Genomic DNA, 25,551 nt, shown 5'->3' with positions numbered 1-25,551 from the left:
TTTACCCCAGGTTTTAGTTGAAAAAATGCAATTACTACTGAAATTGTGCCCATTTTGGAGTCTCTTGCTCCTTGTTTGACTATTTTGAAGTTTTAGACTCAGGCCTCATGCACGCGGTCATTGTGCGGCTGTTCCGCGGTTCCCAATGCACGGGCAATGTCCATTCAACTTAAATCGGTCCGTGATCCGTCCGCACTGCAAAAAAATAGAACATGTTCTATTTTTTTGCGGTGCGGAGGCAGGGACAGAAACACCACGCAAGCACCCGTTCCTTACTATAGCTTCGGATTGCGGACCCATTTAAGTGAATGGGTCTACATCCGTGATGCAGGGAGCACATGGCCGGTGCCTGCATATTGCGGACCGCAATACGGCCACAGCCGGCAACAGCCGTGTGCATGAGGCCAAAATCTGATTACGTAGATGTGCCTTTTTTACACATGCATTAAGCGCACAAACAGTCTAATTTTTACTCCACTACAGGCCTGGCTTTTTTTTATTTGACAGTTTTGGTAAAGTGCAACTTTTTTGCATTAAAAGTCGCACTTTCAGGGAGACGTGACTTTTCTCCACACAGATGAAACTTGCCCAGTCTACTTGAATATGAACCTGTCTAACCACCAGAGGTCAGACTAATACCAATACGCCTAGTCTAATTCATCGACTGCTGTGCGACTTTTAATAAGACTGACAGCCAAATCAAGTACGCCAATCTAATTTTACGCCTAAAAACAGGCATAACACAGCTGGCCAGACAACTCATACTGTGAACCCAGTGGAACCAGCAACTCAATGGATTGTGTGTAGCAGTAGATCCCAGATAGCAGGTACCTGGCAAAGTAATCCATTTTGTCCACATCAATGCCAGTTATTTTATTGGCCACAATCTCATAAAGAAAATGTTTCTCTTCTCCACGTCCTTCAGGCCGCTGCAAAATAAAAAAAAAATGCTCATTACAAATAGCTTATTAAATTGTGGTTTTCACATGAGAACAGTGAAAAACAGACATACAAATGGTTTCTATATCTGGAAGGTTATTTTACATAACCTACCTGTACATTGTGGTATGAAGCACTGCTGCTTACATGTTCATTTCTACCTATGACTCCCCTTTCCTGTGGCTGGGTAAATGGCTAGTCAATGGCATGTACACACAGATGTGTAGTTGGCAATGACCAAGGCCAGGGCAAGCTTTCATCCACTGGCGCACCTGTTACACACTTAGGCCCCTTTCACATGGGCGAGTATTCCGCGTGGGTGCAATGCGTGATGTGAACTCATTGCACCCGCACTGAATCCGGACCCATTCATTTCTATGGGGCTGTGCACACGAGCGGTGATTTTCACGCATCACTTGTGCGTTGCATGAAAATCGCAGCATGCTCTATATTGTGCGCTTTCCATGCAACGCAGCCCCCATAGAAGTGAATGGGGCTGCGTGAAAATCGCAAGCATCCGCAAGCAAGTGCGGATGCGGTGCGATTTTCACGCACGGTTGCTAGGAGACGATCGGGATGGAGACCAGATCATTATTATTTTCCCTTATAACATGGTTATAATGGAAAATAATAGCATTCTGAATACAGAATGCTAAGTAAAATAGCGCTGGAGGGATTAAAAAATATAAAAATAAAATTTAACTCACCTTAATCGCGCAGCCGGCATCTCTTCTGTCTTCTTTCTTTGCTGTGTGCAGGAAAAAGACCTGTGGTGATGTCACTCCAGTCATCACATGGTCCGTCACATGATCTTTTGCCATGGTGATGGATCATGTGATGACTGGAGTGACGTCACCACAGGTCCTTTTCCTGCACACAGCAAAGAGATGCCGGCTGCGCGATCAAGTGGATTAAGGTGAGTTAAATTATTTATTTATTTATTTTAACCCCTCCAGCACTATTTTACTATACATTCTGTATTCAGAATGCTATTATTTTCCCTTATAACCATGTTATAAGGGGAAATAATACAATCTACAGAACACCGATCCCAAGCCCGGACTTCTGTGAAGAAGTTCGGGTTTGGGTACCAAACATGCTGTTTTTTCTCACGCGCGTGCAAAACGCATTACAATGTTTTGCACATGCACGGAAAAATCACGCATGTTCCCGCAACGCACCCACACCTTTTCCCGCAACGCCCGTGTGAAAGAGGCCTTAGGGCTCATGCACACGGTTGTTGCCTAACCATGGCTGTATCCACAATGGGTCTGCAATCTGGGAGATGCTGTGCAGAACAGAGGCACGGATCAGAAGCACCAAAATATACTGATGACCTCTAGCTGACTTTACTAGGGGTCTGACTGGCAGATTTTATTGGTCGGGTGTTACAAGGAAATAGCCGACTATTGTCAGTCGTGTCCCACCTGCCAGGTATCAGCCCCTGTCCCTTATTTCAAAAGTCCTTTGGTCCCTCTGCCAGTCATTGAAGTTACTTTTGAACGGATTGCAATGGACCTCGTAGGACCCCTAGTAAAGTCAGCTAGAGGTCATCAGTATATTTTGGTGGTAGTAGACTATGCCACCAGATACCCGGAAGCAGTCCCTTTAAGAAATACCTCATCAAAAAACATAGCGAGAGAGTTGTTCCAGATGTTTGCCAGAACTGGTATACTAAAAGAGATATTAACTGATCAGGGAACACCGTTCATGTCTAAAGTTGTGAAAGAGATATGTCGGATGTTAAAAATTAAACAACTGCAAACATCAGTATATCATCCACAGACAGACGGTCTAGTAGAATGTTTCAATAAAACACTTAAGAGTATGTTAAAAAAGGTGGTAGAGAAGGATGGTTGTGATTGGGACTGTCTGCTACCATACCTACTGTTCTCTATTAGAGAGGTTCCTCAAACCTCCACTGGGTTTTAACCTTTTGAATTATTATGCTCGGCACCCTCAGGGGGTTGCTAGATGTGGCAAAGGAAACCTGTCAAAATAAGACTACCCCATATAAAAGTGTAGTGGAACACATTGCACAAATGCAAGAGAGGATATCTAAGGTCATGCCCATAGTAAAAGAACATCTCCTGAGGGCTTAAGATAACCAAGCTCGAGTGTATAACAGGGCGGCCAAGGTTAGGCAGTTCAGTCCAGGGGACAGAGTGCTAGTTTTGGTACCCATGGTGGAAAGCAAATTCCTAGCTAAGTGGCAGGGGCCTTATGAGGTGGTTGAGAAAGTTAGGAAGTTAACTACAAAGTTCACCAGCCAGGGAAAAGAAAACCTATCCAGCTTTATCATGTGAACTTGTTGAAACCATGGAAAGATCAAAACTCCCTGGAAACGACCTGTTTGGTGGTAGAGGCAAAAAGTAACAGTCAGGATGTCACAATTGCGGAGACTCTGTCCAAATCACAAAAACAGCAGTGCAAGGAACTGCTACAACAGAATAGAGATTTGTTCTCAGATATGCCAGGTCTCACTACTTGTATTGAGCATGAGATTCGAACAAAACCACATGTTCGGGTAAACATAAAACCCTATAGAATCCCTGAGGCTCGTAAGGATGTAATGTCACAAGAGATCAAAAGAATGCTAGAGCTAGGAGTGATTGAGGAGTCCCGAAGTGGATGGTCCAGTCTGATAGTCTTGGTACCAAAAGCATGTGGGTAATGGCGGTTCTGTAATGATTACAGAAAACTCAATGAGGCTTCAGAGTTCGATGCCTACCCTATGCCAAGAGTAGACAATCTCATTGAGAGGTTAGGTCCAGAGTGGTATATTACTACGTTAGACCTAACAAAAGGGTATTGGCAGATCCCTCTATCAAGGGATGCTAAAGAAAAGACTGCCTTTTTCCACACCTGAAGGGTGTTACCAATATGTAAAGATGCCATTCGGTTTACAAGGTGCCCCAGCTACGTTTCAAAGAGCTATGGACAGGATCTTAGGCCCTCACAAAAAGTATGCAGCTGCATACCTGGATGATATCGTCATCTTTAGCCCAGATTGGGAGAGTCACCTGGGTAAAGTTCATACTAGATTCCCTAAGAACAGACAGATTTACCATAAAACCCAAAAAAGTGCCGTGGGTATGGAAGAGGCCAGATATTTCGGGTATGTAGTAGGGAGAGGTCTGTTCAAACCCCAGATATACAAAGTCGAAGCAATTCAAACCTTGCCACGTCCACTTACAAAAAAACAGATAAAAGCTTATTTGGGAATAGCGGGTTATTACAGACTATTTGTACCGAATTTTGCTACAATAGTTGCCCCACTAACGGAGCGTACAAAAGGTACAAAGTCAGTCATGGCTAGGTGAACCCCGGAAGCAGAACAGGCATTTAACAAGCTTAAGCTACGGTTGCGCCAATCAGCCAGTGTTAGTGGCCCCAGATTTTAGTAAGGAATTCATAGTGCAGACAGATGCCTCAGAGGTAGGTCTAGGCGCTGTGATGTCCCAAGAGGTTAGGGGGAGAAGAACACACGGTGTTATACCTCAGCCGAAAACTTACCCCTCTGCGAAAAAAATTATTATATTGTGGAAAAAGCATGCTTGGCGATAAAGTGGGCACTGGACTCCCTTAGATATTATCTACTGAGTAGGAGGTTCAGAGTGGTTTCAGATCATGCACCACTAAAGTGGATGTCTGAGAAAAAAAGGGAGTAATGCCAGAGTAACGAGATGGTTTCTGACATTACAGGATTTAAATTTTTATATATAACACAGGCCCAGGAAGTTGCATGGAAATGCCGATGCCTTATTGAGGGTATATTGTTTGATGGTAACAGGTGCCAAGCCCCTCGGCTTTAGGCAGAGGGGAAGGGTATGTAGTAGCCCAGAGGGGAGAATCGTGGATGGTCGGTACGTCTCGCTGAGAATGTATGCCTCAGTGATACAATTCCCGGAAATAAGTATATCAGTAACTTTAGGTTGCTGGGAGGTTTTCATTAAAGTGGAGTTTGGGTCCAGGTTTTAGGAGTGACCAGAGAGATTGGGTGGGACAGGTCACTCCTGTACTCCATCCAGGGTTTTCCTATGGTGTGGTTAAAAAGGCTGTGGGAATCTTAGCTGGAGAGATCAAGTGTGCACAGACTAAATGAAAGATGAACAAGCTAAGAGAGAGGAATTGGTCTCTGAAAGACCCCAGAGAGTGGTGAGATCATATTGTTTTGTTACCCGATTTGGACTGAACACAAAATGTGGGACTTTGTTATGCAATACGTGTGGGCTGAAGAAAGCTTAAAGCTAAAGTTTGGACATGTTTACTTTTGTTTGCTGAAATAAACACTGCCTGTGGTGAAGAGTGAACTGGCACATGTGTATGTGTGCACAGTGACGGAGTTAAAACCCCCACAATATATATATCCTGTTTATTTGTGCTGTTATCGCACCATATCCGCACTGCACTGGGGAAAGTGATAATGCACAGCAAGCTAATAGTGAGAGACTTTGGGACTTTCTATCTATGCACTGAGAAGTTAGAAATCTTCCACAGTTTTTATAAGGGACTAGACTATGCAAAGCTTTGGAGGGTAAAAACTAGACCCACTGACCAATTGACTGGTTTAGCTCTGTTGTTTACATCTGAAGACATGTTTATGTCTGCAAAAATGGCTTAGTCATTCCTATAGACTTATATTGAAACTATATACAAGTTTATAACAGGCTAAAATTGCAACATTGTTTCTATTTAAGCTGTGCTTCTCCACTTCACCTCTCCAACTAGAAGGTTGTAGTTCAGTTAGAAACTGTACACAAGGAAAGCAGTTACAGCCCAATAGTTGTTTGCAGTTAGGACCCGTGTTTATTAGAAGACTTCACAAGTGACCAGACAGGGATACTCTGCCACAGATCCCAGGTCACAAGCTGTTTGACCTCAGGACCATCTAGATCAGGCATCCTCAAACTGCGGCCCTCCAGCTGTTGTAAAACTACAACTCCCACAATGCCTTGCTGTAGGCTGATACCTGTAGGCTGTTCGAGCATGCTGGGTGTTGTAGTTTTGCAACAGCTGGAGGGTCGCAGTTTGAGGATGCCTGATCTAGATGACCGAGCCACAGATCCTGGGCCACCAGATGTTTGGACAGGGTACCAACTTTCTGAGAGGGGGACAGCTAGCTCAAGCCTTTCCTCAGCACAGAACCTTCTTCTGCCTAGGAGGAGACTGGAGAAGCCAGCTCAGTGCCACGCCTGTATTGTTTTGCACTTGAGTTCCTCCAAAAAAGAAGCGCACATATTTACTGCAAAACCTGACTGCCTGGACTTTTCTATTGGGATGCACCACACCTTGCCATCTCCTCTGGAGAGCAGTAATATGCAGTTACATCTGGGTGGTGTCCAAGGGACCCAGCGTAGCATTGAGAAAACCCCACACCCGGCCACTGCATTATACAATTCTCAATTGTAACACCGAGATTGACAAGCCATAAGGTGATGAAAATAGAGGAAGTAGCAGGTGTCCCTAGGATCTGAAGATGATCAAATTTTCAAGCACCTTGCTCCGATTAGTGGCATATAGATTGGCATAAAAGCCAGACTGAAATCTAATTTTTTTTTAGCTACATGAAACCTCAAAAATCAGATCAAGTTGCTTGGAATGCCTCATGTTTATTGAAAAGCCATTTATCTCCACTTGTCGCAAACTTGAAGGATAGAATCCTTAAACTGAGAGTCCTTGGTTTATCACTCTAGCAGATTGCTAAATGCCCAGGCTCAAGTGTCAGCACTGTTCAACATTGTGTGTCCCAGTGGTTGGGAGAACAACGAAGAACTAGAATGACAGCAAGAGGTCCACAGAGGCAAACCTCTGCACCGAAGGATCGATTGATTATAAGAATGGTGTGTAGTGATGTATTCTGTCCTGAAATGGAAGTTGGATGTCACATCACAAGCCTCGGTTCGCAAGCAGTGTGTACACATGCCATCAGAAGACATTTGCTTGACATTGCGCTATGAGCCACATATCCAGCTACACACGTTCCATTGACTTAATGCCATGGCTAACAATAGTGGCCACAGCAAGATGGCAATAGGGGCTGGAATTCAGGTCTATCCTCCTCTGTCATGGCATATGAATATAACCTAATAAATTAGAGACATAGAAATGGATGTATAGAAACATAGCTTTCAACTAGTGATGAATAGTTTTGACTGACCTCTGGACATCCAACTATCATCTCCTTGATAAATATAAAATCCTTAGACAAGTTTAACTCTTCAGATTTAACATTCTTATCAGGCAAGTCACTCATCAGGCCACACTTCTTCATCTCTTCAATAAGTCCTTCATTGGATAGTATGAGATCTTCCAGCATAAGTACAGAAGCGTTTTCATGCTGAAAAAAAAACAAAAAACCTTGTTATCATTGACAAATTTTCTTTGATTTGAGTAAAGTATTGTGGGGATTCGCTCTGGCAGGCAGGGTGAGCGGACGCAGAACAGAGGCACAAAAAACAGTTCTTTACCAGAATTCAGTGTTTATTCACACTTGGTAGGTTTCACAGAACAGGAAAAAAAAACTCACCTTAGTATAAGTCCTGGTGTTCAGTCCGCACCGTGCGGAGTGTACCGCATATAGAAATCAAGTCCTGGTGTGTGTTCACTCCTTGCAACAGATTCGCTTACAGGGTTCAAGTCCTAAACATTGTTGACCAATCCTCCCAGACAGGTCGCATACATGCATCCAGGTACAAGCACCTTAACAAAGACAGACCTACTACACTCCAGCTGGCTTTTAAGACAGTTAGGGGTCCGCAAAGCCAAGGGGTGCACCACCAATGAGGCCAGGTGAGGCTATCGCCTCAGGCAGCACCAGGTAGGGGCAAGAGAGGGGCAGCAGAAGGGCCATGGGCAATAAGCTCTTTAATTGTGGAAAAGCTTGTCTCTACATATTCAACTGCATTGCTGTACTCAGGACAGCAATACAGTTGAATGCTGCGACGGCAGTGATGTCTCCCTGGCCCATTGGTTCCTCTAATAGGCTTTAGTACTATTTTCTGTAGCCTAACAGAGGCCGGTGTCAACATTATCGAGCTGCCTGAGCCAGTCATTTCAGTTTTCTACAAAGAAAAAAGATGTGGGGGGTTCAGTCAGCACAACCCTGCATGCAGGTGCACATTGCTATGGCGAAATACAGATACAAATGCAAAAACACAAATGCAATCGCACTCTGCAACCAGCACTCTGCCCTGCCTCTATGCTGGATGTTGAATGAGGCATTGGTGTACATTTTGGCCAAAGCGTAATAAGCCAATCACCACGTCAAGGTCGCCTCTATGAGTGGTCCCTAATAGAGTTGAGCGAACACCTGGATGTTCGGGTTCGAGAAGTTTGTCCGAACTTCCCGTAAATGTTCGGGTTCGGGATCCGAACCCGACCCGAACTTCGTCCCGAACCCGAACCCCATTGAAGTCAATAGGGACCCGAACTTTTCGGCACTAAAAAGGCTGTAAAACAGCCCAGGAAAGGGCTAGAGGGCTGCAAAAGGCAGCAACATGTAGGTAAATCCCCTGCAAACAAATGTGGATAGGGAAATGAATAAAAATAAAAAATAAAAATTAACGAATATCGATTGGAGAGAGGTCCCATAGCAGAGAATCTGGCTTCACGTCACCCACCACTGTAACAGTCCATTGTCATATATTTAGGCCCCGGCACCCAGGCAGAGGAGAGAGGTCCCGTAACAGAGAATCTGGCTTCATGTCAGCAGAGAATCAGTCTTCATGTCATAGCAGAGAATCAGGCTTCACGTCACCCAACACTGTAACAGTCCATTGTCAGATATTTAGGCCCAGGCACCCAGGCAGAGGAGAGAGGTCCCGTAACAGAGAATCTGGCTTCATGTCAGCAGAGAATCAGTCTTCATATCATAGCAGAGAATCATGCTTCACGTCACCCAACACTGGAACAGTCCATTGTCAGATATTTAGGCCCAGGCACCCAGGCAGAGGAGAGAGGTCCCGTAACAGAGAATCTGGCTTCATGTCAGCAGAGAATCAGTCTTCATATCATAGCAGAGAATAATGCTTCACGTCACCCACCACTGTAACAGTCCATTGTCATAAATTTAGGCCCCGGCACCCAGGCAGAGGAGAGAGGTCCCGTAACAGAGAATCTGGCTTCATGTCAGCAGAGAATCAGTCTGCATGTCATAGCAGAGAATCAGGCTTCACGTCACCCACCACTGTAACAGTCCATTGTCATATATTTAGGCCCCGGCACCCAGGCAGAGGAGAGAGGTCCCGTAACAGAGAATCTGGCTTCATGTCAGCAGAGAATCAGTCTGCATGTCATAGCAGAGAATCAGGCTTCACGTCACCCACCACTGTAACAGTCCATTGTTATATATTTAGGCCCCGGCACCCAGGCAGAGAAGAGAGGTCCCGTAACAGAGAATTTGGCTTCATGTTAGCAAAGAATCAGTCTGCATGTCATAGCAGAGAATCAGGCTTCACGTCACCCACCACTGTAACAGTCCATTGTCATATATTTAGGCCCCGGCACCCAGGCAGAGGAGAGAGGTCCCGTAACAGAGAATCAGGCTTCATGTCAGCAGAGAATCAGTCTTCATATCATAGCAGAGAATCAGGCTTCACGTCACCCACCACTGTAACAGTCCTATTTTCATAAATTTAGGCCCCGGCACTCAGGCAGGGGAGAGAGGTCCCGTAACAGAGAATCTGGCTTCATGTCAGCAGAGAATCAGTCTTCATATCATAGCAGAGAATCATGCTTCACGTCACCCACCACTGTAACAGTCCATTGTCATATATTTAGGCCCCGGCACCCAGGCAGAGGAGAGAGGTCCCGTAACAGAGAATCTGGCTTCATGTCAGCCGAGAAGTAGTCTGCATGTCATAGCAGAGAATCAGGCTTCACGTCACCCACCACTGTAACAGTCATAAATTTAGGCCCCGGCACCCAGGCAGAGGAGAGAGGTCCCATAACAGAGAATCTGGCTTTATGTCAGCAGAGAATCAGTCTTCATATCATAGCAGAGAATCATGCTTCACGTCACCCAACACTGGTACAGTCCATTGTCAGATATTTAGGCCCAGGCACCCAGGCAGAGGAGAGAGGTCCCGTAACAGAGAATCTGGCTTCATGTCAGCAGAGAATCAGTCTTCATATCATAGCAGAGAATCATGCTTCACGTCACCCACCACTGTAACAGTCCATTGTCATATATTTAGGCCCCAGCACCTAGGCAGAGGAGAGAGGTCCCGTAACAGAGAATCTGGCTTCATGTCAGCAGAGAATCAGTCTGCATGTCATAGCAGAGAATCAGGCTCCACGTCACCCACCACTGTAACAGTCCATTGTCATATATTTAGGCCCCGGCACCCAGGCAGAGGAGAGAGGTCCCGTAACAGAGAATCTGGCTTCATGTCAGCAGAGAATCAGTCTGCATGTGATAGCAGAGAATCAGGCTTCACGTCACCCACCACTGTAACAGTCCATTGTTATATATTTAGGCCCCGGCACCCAGGCAGAGAAGAGAGGTCCCGTAACAGAGAATTTGGCTTCATGTTAGCAAAGAATCAGTCTGCATGTCATAGCAGAGAATCAGGCTTCACGTCACCCACCACTGTAACAGTCCATTGTCATATATTTAGGCCCCGGCACCCAGGCAGAGGAGAGAGGTCCCGTAACAGAGAATCAGGCTTCATGTCAGCAGAGAATCAGTCTTCATATCATAGCAGAGAATCAGGCTTCACGTCACCCACCACTGTAACAGTCCATTTTCATAAATTTAGGCCCCGGCACTCAGGCAGGGGAGAGAGGTCCCGTAACAGAGAATCTGGCTTCATGTCAGCAGAGAATCAGTCTTCATATCATAGCAGAGAATCATGCTTCACGTCACCCACCACTGTAACAGTCCATTGTCATATATTTAGGCCCCGGCACCCAGGCAGAGGAGAGAGGTCCCGTAACAGAGAATCTGGCTTCATGTCAGCCGAGAAGTAGTCTGCATGTCATAGCAGAGAATCAGGCTTCACGTCACCCACCACTGTAACAGTCATACATTTAGGCCCCGGCACCCAGGCAGAGGAGAGAGGTCCCATAACAGAGAATCTGGCTTTATGTCAGCAGAGAATCAGTCTTCATATCATAGCAGAGAATCATGCTTCACGTCACCCAACACTGGTACAGTCCATTGTCAGATATTTAGGCCCAGGCACCCAGGCAGAGGAGAGAGGTCCCGTAACAGAGAATCTGGCTTCATGTCAGCAGAGAATCAGTCTTCATATCATAGCAGAGAATCATGCTTCACGTCACCCACCACTGTAACAGTCCATTGTCATATATTTAGGCCCCAGCACCTAGGCAGAGGAGAGAGGTCCCGTAACAGAGAATCTGGCTTCATGTCAGCAGAGAATCAGTCTGCATGTCATAGCAGAGAATCAGGCTTCACGTCACCCACCACTGTAACAGTCCATTGTCATATATTTAGGCCCCGGCAGAGGAGAGAGGTCCCGTAACAGAGAATCTGGCTTCATGTCAGCAGAGAATCTGGCTTCATATCATAGCAGAGAATCAGGCATCATGTCACCCACCACTGTAACAGTCCATTGTCAGATATTTAGGCCCCGGCACCCAGACAGAGGAGAGGTTCAATCAACTTTGGGTTGCCCCGCAAGATAATGGTAAAATGAAAATGAAAATAGGATTGAATGAGGAAGTGCCCTGGAGTACAATAATATATGGTTAAGGGGAGGTAGTTAATGTCTAATCTGCACAAGGGATGGACAGGTCCTGTGGGATCCATGCCTGGTTCATTTTTATGAACGTCAGCTTGTCCACATTGGCTGTAGACAGGCAGCTGCGTTTGTCTGTAATGATGCCCCCTGCCGTGCTGAATACACGTTCAGACAAAACGCTGGCCGCCGGGCAGGCCAGCACCTCCAAGGCACAAAAGGCTAGCTCTGGCCACGTGGACAATTTAGAGACCCAGAAGTTGAATGGGGCCGAACCATCAGTCAGTACGTGGAGGGGTGTGCACACGTACTGTTCCACCATGTTAGTGAAATGTTGCCTCCTGCTAACACGTTGCGTATCAGGTGGTGGTGCAGTTAGTTGTGGTGTGTTGACAAAAGTTTTCAACATCTCTGCCATGCTAACCCTGCCCTCAGAGGAGCTGGCCGTGAAACAGCTGCCTTGGCGACCTCTTGCTCCTCCTCTGCCTTGGCCTTGGGCTTCCACTTGTTCCCCTGTGACATTTTGGAATGCTCTCAGTAGCGCGTCTACCAACGTGCGCTTGTACTCGCGCATCTTCCTATCACGCTCCAGTGCAGGAAGTAAGGTGGGCACATTGTCTTTGTACCGTGTATCCAGCAGGGTGGCAACTCAGTAGTCCGCACACGTTAAAATGTGGGCAACTCTGCTGTCGTTGCGCAGGCACTGCAGCATGTAGTCGCTCATGTGTGCCAGGCTGCCCAGAGGTAAGGACAAGCTGTCCTCTGTGGGAGGCGTATCGTCATCGTCCTGCGTTTCCCCCCCAGCCACGCACCAGTGATGGGCCCTAGCTGCGTTGGGTGCCACCCCGCTGTGACCATGCTTCATCCTCATCCTCCTCCACCTCCTCCTCATCCTCGTCCTCCTCGTCCTCCAGTAGTGGGCCCTGGCTGGCCACATTTGTACCTGGCCTCTGCTGTTGCAAAAAACCTCCCTCTGAGTCACTTCGAAGAGACTGGCCTGAAAGTGCTAAATATGACCCCTCTTCCTCCTCCTCCTCCTGGGCCACCTCCTCTTCCATCATCGCCCTAAGTGTTTTCTCAAGGAGACATAGAAGTAGTATTGTAACGCTGATAATGGCGTCATCGCCACTGGACATGTTGGTGGAGTACTCGAAACAGCGCAACAGGGCACACAGGTCTCGCATGGAGGCCCAGTCATTGGTGGTGAAGTGGTGCTGTTCCGCAGTGCGACTGACCCGTGCGTGCTGCAGCTGAAACTCCACTATGGCCTGCTGCTGCTCGCACAGTCTGTCCAGCATGTGCAAGGTGGAGTTCCACCTGGTGGGCACGTCACATATGAGGCGGTGAGCGGGAAGGCCGAAGTTACGCTGTAGCGCAGACAGGTAAGCTGAGGAAAAGGACAAGTGTACCCCCAAACGGGAACAAAAAGCTTTCCAAAACTTAGAAATAAACTGGGTTCCCCGATCCGAAACCACATCGGAAGGGACCCCGTGAAGCTTCACGATTTCACTGATAAACACCTGAGCAAGAGTCTTAGCATTAGGAAGTGCGGGTAGCGCAATAAAGTGTACCATTTTGCTAAACCTGTCTACTACTACCAAGATAACTGTTTTACCCGCAGACAACGGTAGGTCAGTGATGAAATCCATTGACAGATGTGTCCATGGCCTATTGGGGATGAAAAGTGGCAATAAAGACCCTGCTGGACGTGTATGAGAGACTTTCGCGCGTGCACAAGTAGACACGAAATCCATTACATCCTGACGCAACCTTGGCCACCAAAAACGACGAGACAATAGCTCCAAGGTTGCTTTACTACCCGGGTGCCCAGCAAGTGCCGAATTATGATGTTCCTTTAATAATTCAAGACGCAGGTTTAACGGTACAAACAATTTCTCTGAGGGGCAAGAGGCCGGGGCGTCCCCCTGGGCCTCTAACACCTTTCCCTCTAGAACAGAGTGTACAGCAGAGACAACCACTCCTCTTTGTAAAATAGGTACCGGATCACTAACATTACCCCCTCCAGGGAAACTACGAGATAATGCGTCTGCCTTGGTATTTTTTGCCCCAGGACGATAGGTGATTACAAAGTTAAATCTGGTAAAGAATAGCGACCACCTAGCTTGTCTAGGGGTGAGACGCTTAGCCGATTCTAGGTACAGAAGGTTTTTGTGATCCGTAATCGCCGTGACGGGGTGGATTGCTCCCTCTAAGAAGTGACGCCACTCTTCAAACGCCAATTTAATCGCCAACAGTTCCCTATTTCCAATATCATAGTTCTTTTCTGCAGTAGATAACTTTTTGGAAAAGAAAGCGCAAGGACGCCATTTGCCAGGAGACGGACCCTGAGACAATACAGCCCCCACTCCCACCTCTGACGCATCTACTTCAACAATAAAAGGCTGGGAGACATCAGGTTGAATTAGAACAGGTGCCGAGGTAAATCTCTCTTTTAGAGAGGAAAATGCAATTTTAGCGGCGTCAGACCATTTAGAAAAATCAGTCCCCTTCCTAGTCATGTCAGTAAGGGGTTTAACGATCACTGAATAATTTTTAATGAACTTTCTATAGAAATTTGCGAAACCCAAAAACCGTTGTAGAGCTTTAAGGTTCTCAGGAAGATCCCAATCTAAAATTGCCTGGACCTTCCCAGGATCCATACGGAAACCTGAAGCAGATAATAGATATCCCAGGAATTGTATTTCCTGAACGGCGAAGACACATTTTTCAATTTTTGCATATAATTTATTTGTCCGTAGGACCTGCAGTACTTGCCTGACATGTACTTCATGTGTTTTCAGATCAGCCGAATAAATTAAGATATCATCTAGGTATATGACTACAAACCTGCCGATGAGATGACTAAAAATATAATTAACGAAATGTTGGAAGACAGCAGGGGCATTGGTCAGACCGAAAGGCATGACTAAATTTTCATAATGCCCCTCAGGGGTGTTAAAAGCTGTCTTCCACTCATCCCCTTCCTTGATACGAATCAGATTGTAGGCCCCCCCAAGATCAAGTTTGGAGAACCAACTAGCACCCGCAATCTGATTAAAAAGGTCAGGAATGAGAGGAAGAGGGTATGGGTCTCGGATGGTTATCCGGTTTAGCTCACGGAAATCTAGGCAAGGACGCAGGCCCCCATCTTTCTTTTTAACAAAGAAAAACCCTGCAGCCACGGGTGAAGAAGAGGGTCTGATGTGTCCCTTAGCCAGACTCTCGGAGATATAATCTTTCATGGCTTGTCTCTCGGGACCCGAAAGATTATACAACCTGGACTTGGGTAATTTTGCACCGGGAATCAGGTTAACCGGGCAATCATAAGGACGATGAGGTGGTAGCTTCTGACAACCCTTTTCAGAAAAAACGTCCTCAAAGTCCGAAATAAATGTAGGTAGGGAAGCAATTGTTATTTAAGCAATTCTCTCTGCAATGCTCACTCCACTCCAATATCTCCCTGGCCTGCCAATCCACCACTGGATTGTGCGCTACCAACCAGGGAAGACCCAATACCACAGGAGAGGGAAGGCCCTCCAGAACGTAACATGAAAGACACTCATTATGGTGGTCCCCTACCCGAAGGTGTAAGTTATGGACAATGTGAGTGAGGTTTCTCTGAGACAGAGGAGCAGAATCAATAGCGAATATGGGAATAGGTCTCTGCAGCGTACAGAGAGACAAACCCATAGTGCGGGCAAAAAGGGCATCTATCAAATTTACCCCTGCTCCACTGTCTAGAAAAAAGAAATAGACTCCGTCTTAACACCAAAAAGAGGTAACCAATTGCTCAGGAATTTTCGATCTCTCCCTAAGACGTCTATCTATTCTGATAGAGAGGGACATAACAGCATCAAGGGAAAGGGGGGTCTCATACAGCGCCAGCGCATCCTTAACCCTTTCAGTTAACCCAGAGCAGAACTGACTCCTGAGAGCCGGGTCGTTCCACTGAGTATCCGTAGCCCACCTACGGAACTCTGAGCAATATTCCTCTGCTGGCCGATCTCCCTGTAGGAGTCTCCGTAACATCGACTCAGCCAGGGCGACTCGTCAGGGTCATCATATATGAGACCCAAAGCCCCAAAAAATCCCTCCACTGACCGGAGAGCCTGGGAACCAGGGGGTAACGAGAACGCCCAGGATTGCGGGTCCCCCTGAAGCAGGGAAATAACAATCCCCACCCGCTGTTCTTCATTACCTGAGGAGTAAGGTCGCAGCTTAAAATATAATTTGCAGGCCTCACGGAACGTCACAAATTTGTCCCTTCCCCCAGAAAATCTGTCAGGAAGAACAACCTTGGGTTCTGTAACAACCTGGTTACCCATAGCAACCGCTGGGCTTGCGGTCTGCTGCATTTGCTGCTGTTGTTGGAGGACAGACGCCTTCAATCCTGCCACCTCCAAAGACAGGCCTTGAAGCTGTTTTGCCAAAGCAGCAATAGGATCCATATTGGATTCTAAGTAGAGAGGAAAAAATAAAAATGTATTTTATTTTTATTTTTTCTCCCAAAAAATAAGGGCCAGTTATAATATCACGATCGGCGTGACTATCACTAGTCCGCACCACTAGCTCTAAAGGAAAACACCAAGGGGAGGACAGACAATACAGACTCAACATATAATCCCAGGTGGGCGACAACAGGAGACAACAAAAAGCCCAACAGGGATCCGGAGGGTAGCACTCTGGAACAACAACCAGGATTCACAGCTCCAGTGGGTCAGTATAGAAGTCCAGGCAGGAAGCTCTATAACTGGCAACAAGAGAAGTGTGAGAGGAGAATATAAGAAGGTTGGGAGTGGCAGACAAGAAACAGCTGAGGAGGAGAAGCTACGGATCCCTGAGTGAGACAAAAAGGATTGCAAGGCAAACACAGAAAACAATCACTAAGAAACAACGTGATCTTTAGACATAGAGCGCGCAGCCACCCGCTGCGACTTCCTGACCCCGAGTATAACGGAGTCAGACGTGGCTCTTGACACCCTCGTGACAACAGGCGAGCAGCGGCAGGATGTGAACGCCGGAAGCGTGAACAGACGGCCCGCACTTTATGCAGCAGCTCTGACATGTCGGGGTAGTTGTGAATGGACTTCTGCACCACCAAATTCAGCACATGCGCCAAGCAAGGGATGTGCGTCAAACCGGCTAGTCCCAGAGCTGCAACGAGATTTCGCCCATTATCGCACACCACCAGGCCGGGCTTGAGACTCACCGGCAGCAACCACTCGTCAGTCTGTTGTTCTATACTCCGCCACAACTCCTGTGCGGTGTGGGGCCTGTCCCCCAAACATATGAGTTTCAGAATGGCCTGCTGACGTTTACCCCGGGCTGTGCTGAAGTTGGTGGTGAAGGTGTGTGGCTGACTGGATGAGCAGGTGGAAGAAGAGGAGGAGGAAGCCGAGTAGGAGGAGGAGGCAACAGGAGGCAAAGAATGTTGCCCTGCGATCCTTGGCGGCGGAAGGACGTGCGCCAAACAGCTCTCCGCCTGGGGCCCAGCCGCCACTACATTTACCCAGTGTGCAGTTAGGGAGATATAGCGTCCCTGGCCGTGCTTACTGGTCCACGTATCTGTGGTTAGGTGGACCCTGCCACAGATGGCGTTGGGCAGTGCACACTTGATTTTATCGGATACTTGGTTGTGCAGGGAAGGCACGGCTCTCATGGAGAAGTAGTGCCGGCTGGGAACAACATACTGTGGGACAGCAAGCGAAATGAGCTGTTTGAAGCTGTCTGTGTCCACCAGCCTAAATGACAGCATTTCATAGGCCAGTAGTTTAGAAATGCTGACGTTCAGGGCCAGGGATCGAGGGTGGCTAGGTGGGAATTTACGCATTCTCTCAAATGTTTGTGAGATGGAGAGCTGAACGCTGCTGTGTGACATGGTTGAGATGCTTGGTGACGGAGGTGGTGGTGTTGGTGGTACATCCCCTGTTTGCTCAGCGGCAGGTGCCAACGTTCCTCCAGAGGCGGAGGAAGAGGCCGAGGCGGCAGCAGCAGAAGAGGCCGAGGCGGCAGCAGCAGAAGAGGCCGAGGTGCCAGCAGCAGAAGAGGTAGCAGGGGGAGTCTGAGTGACTTCCTTGTTTTTAAGGTGTTTACTCCACTGCAGTTCATGCTTTGCATGCAGGTGCCTGGTCATGCAGGTTGTGCTAAGGTTCAGAACGTTAATGCCTCGCTTCAGGCTCTGATGGCACAGTGTGCAAACCACTCGGGTCTTGTCGTCAGCACATTGTTTAAAGAAGTGCCATGCCAGGGAACTCCTTGAAGCTGCCTTTGGGGTGCTCGGTCCCAGATGGCGGTGGTCAGTAGCAGGCGGAGTCTCTTGGCGGCGGGTGTTCTGCTTTTGCCCACTGCTCCCTCTTTTGCTACACTGTTGGCTCGGTCTCACCACTGCCTCTTCCTCCGAACTGTGAAAGTCAGTGGCACGACCTTCATTCCATGTGGGGTCTAGGACCTCATCATCCCCTGCATCGTCTTCCACCCAGTCTTGATCCCTGACCTACTGTTCAGTCTGCACACTGCAGAAAGACGCAGCAGTTGGCACCTATGTTTCGTCATCATCAGAGACGTGCTGAGGTGGTATTCCCATGTCCTCATCATCAGGAAACATAAGTGGTTGTGCGTCAGTGCATTCTATGTCTTCCACCGCTGGGGAAGGGCTAGGTGGATGCCCTTGGGAAACCCTGCCAGCGGAGTCTTCAAACAGCATTAGAGACTGCTGCATAACTTGAGGCTCAGACAGTTTCCCTGGTATGCATGGGGGTGATGTAACAGACTGATGGGCTTGGTTTTCAGGCGCCATCTGTGCGCTTTCTGCAGAAGACTGGGTGGTAGATAATGTGAACGTGCTGGATCCACTGTCGGCCACCCAATTGACTAATGCCTGTACCTGCTCAGGCCTTACCATCCTTAGAACGGCATTGGGCCCCACCAAATATCGCTGTAAATTCTGGCGGCTACTGGGACCTGAGGTAGTTGGTACACTAGGACGTGTGGCTGTGGCAGAACGGCCACGTCCTCTCCCAGCACCAGAGAGTCCACTAACACCACCACGACCATGTCCGCATCCCTTACTAGATGTTTTCCTCATTGTTACCGTTCACCACAATAAGAAAAATATTATTTGGCCCAATGTATTGAATTCAAATTCAGGCCTTTTTTTACAGACACCTAACACTATCTGGCTATGTATTTAGGTACCGTATTACACTAATAAAGGCACAGCAGTAATGACAGATTTAGCTGAATATAAATTTGAGGCCTAGTATTTAGGTGCTGGATGACAGGTATACGTTTACGGACAGAATTAGACTTGGAATTGCACAATAGCGTGTGTGTGAAGTTATTGAGAATAACCCTAACTGCACCGTGAATCTTATATACCCTTTTAGGGATAGATTTAAAGTAGGTCTGAAACAGCAGAAACCACTAAATTAGGAAATTGCTAAATTGGGAATTGTATTTCAACCCAGAACAAAAACTGTGCTTTGACGGACACTAAATAACTTACCCAGCCACAGCAATAACCAGAGATTTAGCTGACTATAAATTTGAGGCCTATTATTTAGGCGCTGGGTGACAGGTATACGTTTACGGACAGAATTAGACTTGGATATGCACAGTAGCGTGTGTGTGAAGTTATTGAGAATGACCCTATCAGCACCTTGAATCTAATATACCCTTTTAGGGATAGATTTAAAGTAGGCCTGATACAGCAGAAACCACTAATTTAGAGAATTGCTAAATTGGGAATTGCATTTCAACCCAGAACAAAAACGGTGCTTTGACGGACACTAAATAACTTGCCCAGCCACAGCAATAACCACAGATTTAGCTGACTATAAATTTGACGCCTATTATTTAGGCGCTGGGTGACAGGTATACGTTTACAGACAGAATTAGACTGGGATATGGCCAAAAAATAACCACACTATTGATGGTTAAATGCACTTGGTGTGACAGCTTGACCCTGATGTAGGATATAGCCAAAAACCAACCACACTATTGAGGGTTAAATGCACTTGGTGACAGGCTCAGCTTGCCCCTGTTGTAGTATATGGCCAAAAAATAACCACACTATTGATGGTTAAATGCACTTGGTGTGACAGCTTGACCCTGATGTAGGATATAGCCAAAAAACAACCACACTATTGAGGGTTAAATGCACTTGGTGACAGGCTCAGCTTGCCACTGATGTAGCATATGGCCAAAAAATAACCACACTATTGATGGTTAAATGCACTTGGTGTGACAGCTTGACCCTGATGTAGGATATAGCCAAAAAACAACCACACTATTGAGGGTTAAATGCACTTGGTGACAGGCTCAGCTTGCCCCTGATGTAGTATATGGCCAAAAAATAACCACACTATTGATGGTTAAATGCACTTGGTGTGACAGATTGACCGATGTAGGATATAGCCATAAAACAACCACACTATTGAGGGTTAAATGCACTTGGTGACAGCTTGCCCCTGATGTAGTATATGGCCAAAAAATAACCACACTATTGATGGTTAAATTCACTTGGTGTGACAGCTTGACCCTGATGTAGGATATAGCCAAAAAATAACCACACTATTGAGGGTTAAATGTACTTGGTGGCAGCTTGTGCTGGCGCACCACAAGACACAAAATGGCCGCCGATCACCCCAGAAAAAAGTGAATGAAAAACGCTCTGGGCAGCCTAAAAACAGTGAGCAATTGAATAGCAGCAGTTCAATGATCCACAGCTGCAGATCGATCACTGAATGAAGTCTTTTGGAGGAGTTAATCACTGCCTAATCTCGCCCTAACGTCGCAGCTGCAACCTCTCCCTACACTGATCAGAGCAGAGTGACGTGCGGCGCTACGTGACTCCAGCTTAAATAGAGGCTGGGTCACATGCTGCACTGGCCAATCACAGCCATGCCAATAGTAGGCATGGCTGTGACGGCCTCTTGGGGCAAGTAGTATGACACTTGTTGATTGGCTGCTTTGCAGCCTTTCAAAAAGCTCCAAGAAAGCGACGAACACCGAACCCGAACCCAGACTTTTACGGTTTGGGTTCGCTCATCCCTAGTTCCTAACACTAGTTCCTACCTGTTATGGGCCATGACAGCCACACAAAGTCCAGGGAGCGCAGGTACAGCATGCACGCCAGGCGCACTTTGTATCTGTATTTCGCCATAGCAATGTGCACCTGCATACAGGGTTGCGCTGACTGAACCCCCCACATTTTTTTCTTTGTAGTATATATTGGAGGCATGGCGATCTCCATGCAGTCATGCACACCTGACCAGTCAATCTGCCCTTGAGGCTGGTTTTAAAGTCAGTATAAAACTGAGTCTGCTTTCATAACGCCTATCAGTGGCCATTTGGCTCCAGGAGAAGTATATAGTGGGCTCAGCATGCATGTTGGTACTTGCATACCTGGATCCGATAAAAGCTGTTATGGCACCGGACGGGGTTGAAAAAAACTTCTATGAACTCGCCATGCCCCTCACGGAATACCTTGGGGTGTCTTCTTTCCAAAATGGGGTCACATGTGGGGTATTTATACTGCCCTGGCATTTTAGGGGTCCTAAAGCGTGAGAAGAAGTCTGGAATCCAAATGTCTAAAAATGCCCTCCTAAAAGGAATTTGGGCCCCTTTGCACACCTAGGCTGCAAAAAAGTGTCAAACATGTGGTATCGCCGTACTCAGGAGAAGTTGGGCAATGTGTTTTGGGGTGTATTTTTACATATACCCATGCTGGGTGAGAGAAATATCTCTCTACAATGACAACTTTGATTAAAAAATTGGAAAAGTTGACGTTTAGAGAGATATTTCTCTCACCCAGCATGGGTATATGTAAAAATACACCCCAAAACACATTGCCCTACTTCTCCTGAGTACGGCGATACCACATGTGTGACACTTTTTTGCAGCCTAGGTGGGCAAAGGGGCCCAAATTCTAAAGAGCACCTTTAGGATTTCACAGGGCATTTTTTACAAATTTGGATTTCAGACTTCTTCTCATGCATTAGGGCCCCTAAAATGCCAGGGCAGTATAACTACCCCACAAGTGACTCCATTTTGGAAAGAAGACACCCCAAGGTATTTCATGATGGGCATAGTGAGTTCATGGAAGTTTTTATTTTTTGTCACAAGTTAGTGGAATATGAGACTTTGTAAGGAAAAAAAAAATCATAATTTTCCGCTAACTTGTGGCAAAAAATAAAAAGTTCTATGAACTCACTATGCCCATCAGTGAATACCTTAGGGTGTCTACTTTCCGAAATGGGGTCATTTGTGGGGTTTTTCTACTGTCTGGGCATTGTAGAACCTCAGGAAACATGACAGGTGCTCAGAAAGTCAGAGCTGCTTCAAAATGCGGAAATTCAAATTTTTGTACCATAGTTTGTAAATGCTAGAACAATAAAGACATGTAGAACAATAAATTTTGAGAAAAATGTATATAGAAATATAGTTTTTTTAGAAAAAAAATTACAATTGAAAGTGAAAAATGTCATTTTTTTGCAAAAAATTCGGTACATTTCGATTAATAACAAAAAAGTAAAAATGTCAGCAGCAATGAAATACCACCAAATGAAAGCTCTATTAGTGAGAAGAAAAGGAGGTAAAATTCATTTGGGTGGTAAGTTGTATGACCGAGCAATAAACCGTGAAAGTAGTGTAGTGCAGAATTGTAAAAAGTGGTCTGGTCATTAAGGGGGTTTAAGCTAGGGGAGCTGAGGTGGTTGAAGGGCCCTGCTACAGTACCTGCGCAAGCTTCAATTGGCGTCACAAACTAAAAACTTTTAATATTGCGCCAGTGCACTTAGTCACTAATCCGGCTAACTGCATATTTGGCGTCACTGGGAACAGGATCAGATTGAATTGTGTGCCACCCCTGTCCAACAGAATCGGATCCAAGTGTGTGTTAAAACGGATCCCATCGAATGTTTCATAGTATTACAAGGGCTGAAGATTGTGCAAAAAAACGTTAAAAATGGACTTTATTACTTTCATTGCGGGCCCAGAAACTGCTGCATTTTGCGCATCAGCACTACAAGGGTTAATCGGCCATGTTTCCCTCATGGCGCAGCTCCTTTATGATCCCCAAGATGGCGAAGATAGCGAATACACGCCCCTTCAAGAAGTTGTTGTAACCGAACCCAAGAGATGAGAAGAGACAAAGACGCCCCCTCAAGAGCACGAAACTATGGAATATGCCCCCCAGAAGCGGGAAAACTCAGTAACTCCCCCTCAATAGCGCGAAGATATCGAATACGCCCCTCTGGGAGAATATAGAGACTGCCCCCGGTGAACTTTCTATTGTGAGCCGAGGGGATAAAGACTCCACCCTCTGGGCTACACCCTTAGAACTGGCAGCCTGCTGGATTGAAGAGGTTGTCAAGATGGCGTTTCCCTAACCTCGGTGGAACCAGATGGCGTTTGGTGGAGAATCGGTCTACGAAGAGCGCCCACCGGAGATTCATGTCTCCCAAGTCCTGAAGAAAAGTGGGCCCTCTGCATTTGCTACCATGCCGGAGGCCGTGGATTCCTCCCTGAGCAAGAAAACCGCACCACCTACCTTGTCCAGTATCCCAGAGGTCACAGAAAAGGCTGCCTCTGAAGTCCCGGTTCCTGCTTCAAAGAGCCCGGACCTGATCGAGATCCCGGAGGCCGTAGATCCATCCGCCAAGTCAAGTGCCCCCGCGGAAGACTACGTACCACGCCAGATGGATGTCGACGTCAAGACTGGTCCCGCGGAGGACGCCGCTGACGCAGCACCCATCGCCACTGACAAGTCGCTGGCTGAGACAAAGATGGCACCCCCAGATGGCATCCAGGAGGCACCGGAACTGGCCGCCCGGCCGCAACCACAGGTAGGAGCTGCCCCGCTCCCTGAGGCCCCGGCCCGGTCCGTGTCCGCCCCTGCACCGCGTCCTGCGACCCCAGCCAACGTCACCGGGCCCGAGCCTGCCCCGCTGTCGATACCTCCTGGTGCGGCAGAGGCGGCTGGTGGTTCCACTCCACCGCCCAGCTATGCCAAGTTACGGAGCCTTAATCCTGAGGTGCCCCATGAGATCACCACATTTGCCCAGACCGCCTGGGAGTACAAATCAGCGGTCGAGGAATGGGTGAAACAAGTAATTGATAACCCCCAGCCAGGGGATCCCAAATTAACCAGGAGAACCGGGACTGTGTTGTGGTTCTCTGTAGAACGGGGAGTCGGGTTCCTCCAGGACAACTATTCGGGCATCGAGGTCTTTGTAGGCCGGCGTTCCGTGAAGAGGCATTACCTGCCCCAGGCCGGACATAATCTCTATGTGGGGGACCAGATAGAATACACCCCCATGCAAGGACTCTTTGCCGCCGGTGTCACTTTATTGAACAAACCGCTTACCCCTGCCGTCACCCTAGAGATCTGGCAGGAGGATCCAGGCTCTGCGGGCAAAGTCAAGTGTCTCCAGGAAGCCCCGGATGGCCGCATGCAGTTCAGAGAGAAGCCCCAACCTGAGCATGCACCTCTCATTCCGGATATGTCACCACCACCAACCTTGAGGGTAGGACAGATCAATAATTCTGTCTTGACCTTTACCCCTAAAGTGCAGCCTTATCTTAAGCCACCATATCTTCTGCCTTGGAAGCAGCCCCAGGCAGCTGTTCCAGCCCTTCCTGAGCCCCTGCAGCCAAAGGTCTTATCCCCCTCTGTACCGGCTGGAGATCCCGGGTTACAGCGAGTCACCGCAGTATTTTCCAGGCTGTCCGCACAGCCAGTTCCTGCAGCCACCAGTAGAGGGCAGTGGCACACAACAACGGCAGCTACCATGAGCTACCATCAGAGGCAGGAACATCCTCTAATGAGGTTTAGCAGCTCTAGCAGCGACGAGGAGCTGGACACCTACCTGTAAAAGGTGTCCCCTCTAAAGAAAAAAAAAATAAACATCATGAGTGACATTTGGGAGCCACTTTATGGACTGATTTCCTGACAGGTGAGCACCTGTTGACAGTGTTTGTGTGCTTTTAACGTTTTTGTTTCAGGCTGCCTGTTTTAGTCCTCATCCAGATGGTCATGTCAGTTAGGACTCCCCCCATCAGCACTTAACCCCTCATGTCCAAGTTCAGTGTTTTATCTCCTTTCTCAGGTTACTTGATAGCCTGCTGCTCTTATATGACATTTTTACCCTGTGGATTACTGTGGCGAAACCAACCTCGCCACTGGGTTTTGGAGAACCCTGTTTAAAAGCCTCTTGCCTCGGGATTATGGCCCTGTGGCAAACCCAGCCACTATATACAGTAATTCCTGTACGTATGATGTTAGGGCATATGGGCATACCACTTTAAAGAACCAAGCGTATATATGTTTGTGTAACTTGTCAGCTTGGGAGACAGTTGAGTGGATAGACAGAGGAAAATGGGAGGAAAATGCTGGGTGTGTTCCATTGTCCCATTGTCCCATTGTGTGTTTAAATAGTGAGTATTGGCGATTTCCCTTTGTCCTGAGAGATAATCGGATTGCTCTTCGGTTGTCTCCAGGACAGAGAGGAGGAAACCATGATGCATTGTGGGGATGTGTTGTATCTGTTCTGTGTCGCAGTCTCCCTTCTGGTCCCCTAGGGGGCGTGAACGATTGGTTGCTGTACTTGCATTGTGTGTGTTGTAAGATATTGATTGGTTGGATTTCAAAACCCTGTGGGCAGTACTATGTTTGTTTTTTATGAATAAAAGAGGCTGTACTTGAAGTACAGTCAGACCACTGCTTGACCCTCAACACGGAGCCTCGTCTCGTTATTGGGGGGATTCCATGTATGCTGTTAGAGACTGATTGCCAGGAGTGTAAGCTGATTGTATGATTTTCCTGTTCGTCTGCTAGCAGCTATTCGCGAGGTTCCAGTTTGGAGTGCTAGTTTGTATCCAGTTCGGGAGTTTGGTGTTCTGCAGTAGC

General features: G+C 47.3%; 1 protein-coding gene across 1 annotated transcript in view; it reads right to left on the bottom strand.

Annotated features, from left to right (window-relative positions):
* LOC122941505 (deoxynucleoside triphosphate triphosphohydrolase SAMHD1-like) overlaps positions 1–25,551 on the bottom strand; it is a 205,411-nt gene that overhangs the window by 105,071 nt on the left and 74,789 nt on the right. The window contains exons 6-7 of the mRNA XM_044298819.1: positions 7,100–7,279; positions 832–929 (exon numbers count right to left, since the gene is read on the bottom strand). Coding sequence (XP_044154754.1) covers positions 832–929; positions 7,100–7,279 — 278 coding nt within the window. The remainder of the gene's footprint in view (positions 1–831; positions 930–7,099; positions 7,280–25,551) is intronic.

The sequence above is a fragment of the Bufo gargarizans genome, chromosome 6 (genome assembly GCF_014858855.1).
Source record: "Bufo gargarizans isolate SCDJY-AF-19 chromosome 6, ASM1485885v1, whole genome shotgun sequence".
NCBI classification, from domain to species: Eukaryota; Metazoa; Chordata; class Amphibia; order Anura; family Bufonidae; genus Bufo; species Bufo gargarizans.
Note: the sequence above shows the minus strand (reverse complement) of the source record. Positions and strands in the feature narration are given on the sequence as shown.